This window comes from Galeopterus variegatus, unplaced genomic scaffold, assembly GCF_000696425.1.
Source record: "Galeopterus variegatus unplaced genomic scaffold, G_variegatus-3.0.2 Scaffold647, whole genome shotgun sequence".
Lineage (NCBI taxonomy): Eukaryota > Metazoa > Chordata > Mammalia > Dermoptera > Cynocephalidae > Galeopterus > Galeopterus variegatus.
Genome location: NW_007726758.1, coordinates 628,208 through 637,846, shown reverse-complemented (window position 1 = coordinate 637,846; position 9,639 = coordinate 628,208). Strand labels below are relative to the sequence as shown.

General features: G+C 42.1%; 1 protein-coding gene across 1 annotated transcript in view; it reads right to left on the bottom strand.

The window, feature by feature from the left end:
• Positions 1 to 1,146: 1,146 nt before the first annotated feature.
• Positions 1,147 to 9,639, bottom strand: part of LOC103589088 (zinc finger protein-like) — a 13,887-nt gene continuing 5,394 nt past the window's right edge. Inside the window, 6 exon segments of the mRNA XM_008570962.1 lie at positions 1,147 to 1,396; positions 1,398 to 1,630; positions 1,632 to 2,584; positions 5,980 to 6,072; positions 6,236 to 6,362; positions 6,991 to 7,153. Of these exon segments, the coding sequence (XP_008569184.1) occupies positions 1,147 to 1,396; positions 1,398 to 1,630; positions 1,632 to 2,584; positions 5,980 to 6,072; positions 6,236 to 6,362; positions 6,991 to 7,153 (1,819 nt within the window).

Sequence of the window (9,639 nt, the reverse complement as noted above, 5' to 3'; positions counted from 1 at the left end):
ACTGTGATAAAAGTTACAAAAGATAGCTGAATTCATAGGGTACACAACCAATGAAACACTACACATAGCCACAAATAATAAGAATGCAACTTCAGAACAGAGGATGGGAGAAGCCAGGGGCCAAGTGTAACATGATAATATTCAAAATAATGCTGTGCATTGTAGTACAGGAGCGTATTCTGAAATTCAACTCATGATTGTTCCCCTGAATCATTCTTTGCAGGTTTCTTCTTCTGGATACAACTTTAAAATATTGTAAATATTCTCCTTTTCATTCATTTAACAAACAAGCACTGAACACACCTACAAAGTGCTAATGAATGTTAAGGTTGTAGATGGTTAGAGCACTGTATTGTAACACCATGGTCAAGGACCTATACTGGCCGGCTGAAAAAAAAAAAAAAGACAATGGAAATTCAGCAGAAAACAAAGACCCTGCCCTCATGGAGCATACACTCTAGTACATATCAATTTTGGCATGTGTATCATGAGAGTTTTGTAAATGCCTGAACAAACCCTTATTCTTTTAAGGCCTGTCTCCTGAGTGATGATAATAATCGTCAAGCTTCTGAATGAAACCCTTATTTCACTACTTACAAGGGTTCTCCACTATGTGGTCTCTGAACCACTGCAATACGCTGAGCTATGGCCAAAATACTGACTTTAATGGAACAAATGTTCTCCCTCCTACTAGACCAAATAAAATTTATCATCAGCATGGATTCTGTGATAAATGATAAGACAGAAACTCAAACTGAAGTGCTTATCACATCTCACATTTTCAATGTTTCTTCCCTGTGGAACTCAGATGATCTGACTGTAGTTGAGAATGCTGAGTTGAAGACATTACCATGCACACTGTATTTCTACGTTTCTCTTTGATGAAGTAGAATACGTGAGACCTGATTGAAGCACATACCACACTCCCCCCACTTACATGGTGTTTCTCCCATGTGGATGCAGTTCAAGATGCAAGCTCTTGCTGTAGCCCTTCCAACAGACTCACATTTGTATGGATTTTCTCCAATGTGGGCTTTTTGTTGTTTAAAGTAGGAACTGGGTACAAAGCTCTTCTTTCTTTCTCTGCTGTGAAGTCTCTGATGGGTTAGACGACTTGAGGCCCAGCTGAAGACCTTCCCACAGTCCTTACCTTTGTATGGCTTTCTCCAGTGTGAACTCTCTGATGGGAAATGTACAAAGCTCTTCTTTCTTTCTCTGCTGTGAAGTCTCTGATGGGTTAGACGACTTGAGGCCCAGCTGAGACCTTCCCACAGTCCTTACCTTTGTATGGCTTTCTCCAGTGTGAACTCTCTGATGGGAAAGAAGTTGTGAATTCTGTGTAAATCTCTTCCCACACTCTTCACACTCGAATGGTTTTTCTCCACTGTGGGCTCTGATGTTTCAAAAGACATGGGGCCTGAATGAAGCTCTTCCCACATTCCTTACAATTGTAGAGTTTTTCTCCTATGTGGATCCTCTGGTGAAAGTCAAGATACAACCTGCTTTTGTAGCCCTTCCCACACTCCTAGCATGTGTATGGCTTTTCCCCACTGTGGGCTCTCTGATAGGAATAACATTGTGAATTTGTATAAAATCTCTTCCCACACTCTTCACATTTAAATGGTTTTTTTTCCACTGTGGACACGCTGATGTTTCAAAAGACATGAGGACCATCTGAATCTCTTACCACATTCTTTACAATTATATGGTTTCTCTCCCGTGTGGACTACCTGATGTTTATAAAGATCTCGTCTATAGATAAAACCCTTTCCACACTCCTCACATTTGTGTGGTTTCTCTTCTGCGTGGACCATGAAATGACTGTTAAGTGCTGATCTCTGACGAAAGTTCTTACCACATATATCACATCTGAATGGTTTCTCTCCTGTGTGTACCGTAGCATGTCTATTAAAGTTTGATCTACCATGGAAGCTCTTACCACATATATCACATTTGAATGGTTTCTCCCCAGTATGGATTCTCAGATGTTCCTGAAGATGGAAAGCATGAATGAAGGCCCTCCCACATTCCTCACAATTGTAAGGTTTCTCTCCCGTGTGTAATTTGCAATGAACATTAAGTGCTGATCTACGACTGAAGCCTTTCCCACACTGCTCACATTTGAATGGTTTCTCTATAGTGTGGACTTTCTGATGGGCTTGCAGATGTGAATCATGACTGAATTCCTTACCACACATATCACACTTATGGCATTTTTCTCCCATGTGAACTCTCTGATGGATATTTAGAGCTGAGCTATTACAGAAGCTTTTTCCACACTCATTGCATGTATGAGTCTTCTCTCCTGAGTGCAACTGTTGGTGAAGATCAAAGTTGCAGACATCACTGAAGGACTGTTCATACCCATTACCATGGTAAGGTTTCTGTCCTGTATGAATTACTGATAGTCCTGCCTCAATCTGGCAGGGCAAATCACCTTGTTTGGGGAACTGAGAGCTACTTATCATGGAATCTTGACACCTGGTTAGGTCACTTTCAATTTGTTCCCAGATTTGTTGGCAGGACAACTCTTCATGTGGTCCTGCTTCTGGAACAGTCTCCATCTCAGCTGGGATCTTGCCTCCTATCAGGACAGAGAATTCAGAGATGTGGACCATGGAAAGCTCTGTTCAGAGTTTTCAAGACTTCGAAACTTTAATGAAAACAAGCAATGTTCCATCTTTGTTTTCCACTGTGCAACATTGTCTCTGGTTTGCTTGAGAGCCAGTAAGAACCACACCAAGTCTCATATGTGAGTTAGATGGTAGAAATAAAAGACTTAATTTAAAAAATTAATGTGATACATACAGTTAACCTCTTAACTATTTCTACTGAATTTCCTAGTCAGTCTAAAATCTTGCATGGTAAATTATGTTACCAATAAATTATGTACACAATGAAATATGAATCAAAAGGAACTTTAAGAAAAAACAATGACATAATTAGTACTTTGTATATTTGGGTTTATGCTCTATATCCTTATGAAGTAAAGAAATTAACCTACCTCAAAAAGAGGTCTGGATGTTGTCCTTAGCACTTGACATGTAATCTGTAGGCTCTTGGAATGTCATGACTGAGGAGAGTGTCTTTGTTTGCTTAGAGGCCATGGGTCACTCTGGATAGTCTAACAATATGATATAGGGTGGTGGCTGGCCACACCTTGGTTGGAGGGGGGGGGGGTCACAATGTCAGAAAGACCAACGAAGTGATTTAAGGTAGGGCTTTAGATCATCACATGGAACCAGTTAAACAGGAGACGGAGATTAACCACATGGGAAATCAACCAATAATGGCTATGTAATGGAACCCCGATAATTACTCTATATACTAGGGCTCAGGTGAGCTTCCTTGATTGTCAGTACTCTGCATCTAATGTTATACCTTAGTCCTGGGAATATAATGTTTCCTGAGCCTATGGGGAGAATACAATTGAAAATCATCATCTGGTACTTCTCTGGACTCTGTCTTATGTGATTTTTCTCTTGGCTACCTGTAATGGTCATCTTATCCCTGTAAAAGTCCATTAACCCCAAGTATAAAAACATCCAGTAAGTTCTGAGAGTCTTTCTAGTGAATTACTAAAAATGAAGGTAATTTTGGGAAACCCCCAAATTTGCAATTAGTGTGAAGTGAGGGCAGTCTTATGTAAATTGTTCCTTTAAACTTTGTGTTTGGTTAAACTCTTCACAATCCTAAACACCAAACTCCTAGTAGTGTTTATATTTGTAAATATAAACACATTCCAGCACAAGAATTTTGCTCATGTATACGTAATCTTATTTTTCTGTGTTGATACGGAAAATAATTTAGTTATCTGAAATAGAAAAGGGAGATACAACTGCAGTTTTGATGGAATCTGAAAAGCCATACCTAACAAGAATACACAAAGGAGGATGCTCCTGATGAGAACATCAGAAGGAGGAAGAATCACTTGGGTGAAAAGACTGTCTGAGGGGTTATGACCTGGTTGGTTCCACCTAAGGCTATTATACTGTTTCACTGAAAACAAACTGTAGAAAATTTAGGATGTAGATAGGCCTTTAAAACCATTTTCAAATTGAAGACCAAAGACCATAAGTGAGCCATGAAATAAATTTAAAACCTTATAACAAATACTTAGGAAAAAGGACTAGAATAGAAACTATCAGAGCATCATGACAAGCTGGAAAAGTGTCATTATATGAAATACCCACTAATGTAATTTATAAACATCTATACACATGGAAAATGTTTGTTCTATTATGATGAAAGATGTATTTCTTAGTATGGCTCATGCTCATAAAATTTTGAAAACTTTGGCCAGGTTATTACCAAGTCCTGAACTAAGTACATTTTTCAAATGAAAAGTTAACTTTCAATGGTTGAATCTTGGAATATATTAATAAGCAAGTGTGGAACTGCTGGTACACATTGGTACATGGATATATTTAATACAATGTTACTTATAAATAGAAGTTTCTGAGAAAAGAGGAGGGTCTCTTTCAGGATGTTTATGTTTTAACAGGGCAGTTTCCCAATTCCTTCCAAGTTATAAAGTTCACCAATTCAAAATACAGTACTGGGTCACCACAGAAATAGTGGGAAAATTGTGTGAAATATACTCTTTAACATTTTTAACAATAAAATTTGTAGAAAACAAAGATAAAGAAACATACACCACATTTTTGAATAAAGATCAGAAATATAGGCAACATTCAGCTGTGGGGCTTATGACACTTTCATCCTCATCCTTCCCTGTGAAATTGTGAAATGTATATTTGGCCTTCGTCCCCATCTCCTGGCATATAACTCATAAAATCCTTAGCCATAAACAAAACAGCTAAAATTCCTCCTCCTACAGATTATATTCCAGGGGAAGAGGTGATAGGTAAATAAATATATAGGAGACACAATATAAGGCAGACCAAGAAGAATAAAGGTAGGGTGGTATCTTAAATAGGGTGGCTGAAGAAGGCCTCTCTCATGATATTAAAACTGAGCAGAGACATGACTGAAGTGAGGGAGGGGCCAGAAGGCTTTTGGGTGTAACAGATTTCCAATCAGAGAGAACAGCAAGTAAAGGTTCTGAGGCAGAAGCTTCTATAGTAGACAGAATAATGGTCCTGAGAGATGTCCTCATGCAATCCCCAGGGCCTATGAATGTGATATGTTACATGGCAAGGGGAATTAAGGTTGGAGATGCAATTAAGGTTGTTAATCACCTGTCCAGAAAATAGGAAGACCATGCCAGATTATGTGGGAGTGACCAATGCAATCACAGGGGTCCTGAGAGGTGGAAAATGGAGGCATGAGAAGAGAGAGTGACAATGAAAGAATGGTCAGAGATGCAAAGATGGTGCTTTTGAAGATGGGAGGATGGGAAACAAGAGCCAAAGAATGTGGACAGTTCCTAGACACTGGTAAAACAAAGTGAAGGTTTCTCCCCAAGAGAGCATCAAGAAAGGAATGAAGACCTTCAGACATCTTGATTTTTGCCCACTGAGATTTGTCAGACTTCAGGTCTAAAGAATAGAAAAGTAATAAATTCTTGTTGTTTAATATGCTAAGTTTGTGGTAATTTGCTACCATCAATAGGAAATGCAGTGTTCTTGGCAGATCTGAGAAACATCAGGAAGGGCAAATGTGGGTGGAAAAGATGAAGCAAGACGGAGAAGACAGGAGATTTATTCAGAGAGAGTGGGGGACAAGGAGCAGACATAAAAGCCATTTAGAGTGGTTTTAACTTTAAGAAAAATAAGAATCCACGAAAGGTACTGATCAGAAAAATGACTTACATTTCCTAAGGATCACTTTGGCTGCTACATGGAGAACAGACTGGAGGATGGGAAGGGAGGAAACAGGGTACCCGGCTGGAAGGCAGTTGTAATATCCCAGGAAAGAGGTCTCGCAGTTCAGACCAGGGCGAGAGAAACAGGCATGGAAAGAAGTAAAATAGGTGGGAGAGTCACATGCAAGGAATCACATTTGCTTGGTTCTTACCCGAATTCCCTTCTCTTTGTGTTGCTGTCTTCATCATCCAAAACTTTCCTTCCTTTATAATGTGGAATGAATCTTGTTTGAACAGCTGATGTCCTGTGAATGTGCAAATTCACAGGCTGAAACCTAACACATTCCAGGTAGCACCTAGGTAAAATTTGCTAGAAATTTAGGTTCCCACTGAATACTCGAACTTGAACACCCAAGGACACAAAAGCCACTCCTAAGTGCTGACATTACAGAGGGTTCCTGTCCTCACCCACTGAGAGCAGGTTCCTGAAATTCTCCAGCATCACATCTTGGTACAGCTTCCTCTGGGTAGAGTCCAGCAGCCCAAGCTCCTCCTCAGTGAAGACCACAGCCACGTCCTTGAATGTCACTGTTTCCTATAATACCAAACAAACACAACCTCAGTCTTATGATCTATATTTACTGGGAGAAAGCAGCACTGAGCAGGTGAAGATGTTTGGTGGGAAGCTGTTTTAGATTTTCAGACACTTGGGTCAACTTATAGATTTCCCACTTATTCTGTCTGTATCCTGACATACCAAACAAACACAACCTCAGTCTTATGATCTATATTTACTGGGAGAAAGCAGCACTGAGCAGGTGAAGATGTTTGGTGGGAAGCTGTTCTAGATTTTCAGACACTTGGGTCAACTTATAGATTTCCCACTTATTCTGTCTGTATCCTGACAATGACAAACTCATTTTCCTGAGCGTCATCAGAAGTGCAATGATGAGAAGTCCTGGACTTTTACTTTGTGCACTTATTCAGTCTACTTATAAGTAACCCTCTAGAACTCTAAATGATACATCCTAGACTACACATGTTTAGGTTTCAATGAATCCTGCCAGTTGCTCCAGCAGCATTTAGCAATTTAGTCCCAACCATCTTTGATAAAACCCATTGTNGCCAGTTGCTCCAGCAGCATTTAGCAATTTAGTCCCAACCATCTTTGATAAAACCCATTGTTCTCCTCTCTCAAATTAGAACCAAACTGACAAGCTTACGGTAACTGCACGATACTTTTCAGGCAGGGTGGCCTTGATCGACCCAGTTCTCTCCCTTTCTTGATTAGAGTTCTCAAGAATAACTGCACAATGTGCTAGGAATGCAATATCCTGAGATAGCAGGGAACTGCCTGAAACAGCCTGGGCCTTGTTCCCATCCTTCCTAGGGAATATGACATCTTGAGTTATGGAAGAACTGCCTAGTGAGTCATGGGATCCCTGAAGTATATAACCCAGGCTGGGCTGCCTTTTGGGGTGTCTCAGCTGTGGTACAACAGGCGGAAGTGCAGTTAAGACTCCATCCATCCCAGGTAGCTTTACTGAGCCTTGGGCAACCGGCTCACAATGGATCCTAGGCTTCTTTTGTCCCTCACTGCCTATCTATAAGTAATCAATCTGCATCATATAATTTGTTGCTTTTGAGTGTGTTCTGCCCCACCAGACTCAAATAAATTGGTAACCAGTGAACCTGCTCCACAGGACTGGTGCAGCAAGCAGGGTCTGATATGACAGAACTATGGCTTGATGAAGGGAGAGGGGCAATACCCCCCCCCCCCCCCCCCGCAATCCCCCCCCCCCCAGTACCTGGCCCAGGGCAGAGATATCAGCCTTGGGGGACAAGGGCTGGATATGCAGTTGGATGCTTTATGGAGAAGGAAGGGTGATAATTAAGGATGGAGTTAAGTCTTCAGGTTCCCACCAGAGGCCAGTAGCCCTATACTCCTGTCAAGATAAGTGGGAAGAGGAGGTGTATTTAGATTTTCTCAGTTTCTCCATAATATTTGTAGGTGCCCTGAGGGAAAAAATTAAACTGATGACACTGGAGGTTTAGGGACAAATGTGGTGATCCACAGTGTGGTACTTATCTGATTGTGGGTGGGGCCCTTTGGGTGCCAGTGACCATGGTCCCTACCTGCTGAGTACATTATAGGACTCACCATTTTGGCTGCTGTGGCACAGGTTATTACCACCATCTGAGGGGGTATGCCCCCTCACAGCTAAGAATCAAGCCTTTACTGTGGGGCATATCCACTCCTGCCTGCCACCTAAGCTACCCAAGTCCCACTGGGTTATTGAACAAAAGCACTGCTGCATACTAAATGGAGAACAAGATATTACTTTGTTAAATTAGGACTTACTTGCTACAGATAAAAATGTTACATCCACCCTGTCACAGCCCAGTTTAGCTGGTCAAGAGATCTGCAGAGCATGGAGACTAACAGTGGACTATAAAAGACTGAATGCCAAGGCCACTTGAGCGGGAAGCCAAAAAAAGTATCCCAGATACAGTCAAACAAAAATTTTTAACCCTGTTGGCACCCATTAACAAAAGGAGGCCCAACACTGGTAGGCACTGCCTTAAAACTTTTAGAGCCCGCTAACCTGATGAAATTGCAGGTGTCTAAGACCTCCATGCATGCAGATTGGAATCTATGGAAACAGAACTGCCACAGAGGTACATCAGCCACTCAAATTTTGGACACACATGTTGCCTGAGGCAGCCACCAGATATGCTTCTTTTGAATAAAAACTCCTTGCTTGCTATCGGGCACTGGCGGGAACTGAGCATCTTATAGCTAGAATGTCACATGTGACACAGACCCTAACTGCCTGTTCTCACTTGGGCACTTACAAACCACACCAATAAAGTTGGGCAGGCTCAACAGAGCTCAGTTATCAAATGGAAAAGGTACATTCAAGATCAGGCCCAACCAGGACCCCAAGAAACAAGCAGGATCCATGAACAGAAGGGACCAAGTGACCTATAGGGGATGCTTTGGCTTCTCCTAGAGCTCAAGACTCAGACATGTGCCTCCTGACAGTATGGCACAATTTATTGACAGCTGTGAAACAGCAAGCAGACAGGGTCCACTGGCTATGGCCACCATCTGGCCAGTGAAGGCCCAATCTCAATGTTCCCAACCATTCTTTTTCCTTTTCCTATTTAGAGTGCACATTCTAAGGATTGGTCTGCAGGCCAGGCCACCACAGTACCCCAGACAGAACCCCCTAACTCTAATCTGGAGGTGATGCTTCCCCCAGGGACCTTCCTTCCATGCAATCCCACAGGGGTGAGGGACAGGACCATAGAATACCAGGATGCTAGGGTCTTTCTAATGTCTCGGGGGACATCTAATCCTTCTACTTGGGTAGGCAACACTATCAGACATGTCTGTTTGTACAGGATGTTTCCTCCTTTCCTGGACTGGACAACTGAGGCAGAAAGGTCTGAGCCAAGCAACAAGCGCAGTGGATGTCCACAGAGGTAGTAGCCTCAGGACAGGGACAGAGAGACTGACTGGGTTGCTACAGTAACTCATCCTAACCCCAATAGCTGTCAGTCTGTTTTTTCAACAAGGATGTGTCAGCAGAAGCCTGGAAGCATGACACCGTTAGTCTCTCCCAGACTGTGGCCACCTTGGGTAACCTGACAAGCTGCCATCCTGGACCACATCTGTCACAGACAACAGTGACCCCCTTGTCCCGACAGTGGTAAACTACACCAGCATTCCTAACACCACAGCATACACCAACAGAACCTGACCCCTGGCTTACCAAGTGAGGATCTGGCATTTGCCACATGGGAGAGAGTTGGAGGTGCCCTGTGTTATCTTAACTGGTATAGGGTGGCAAAATGTCACAACCACA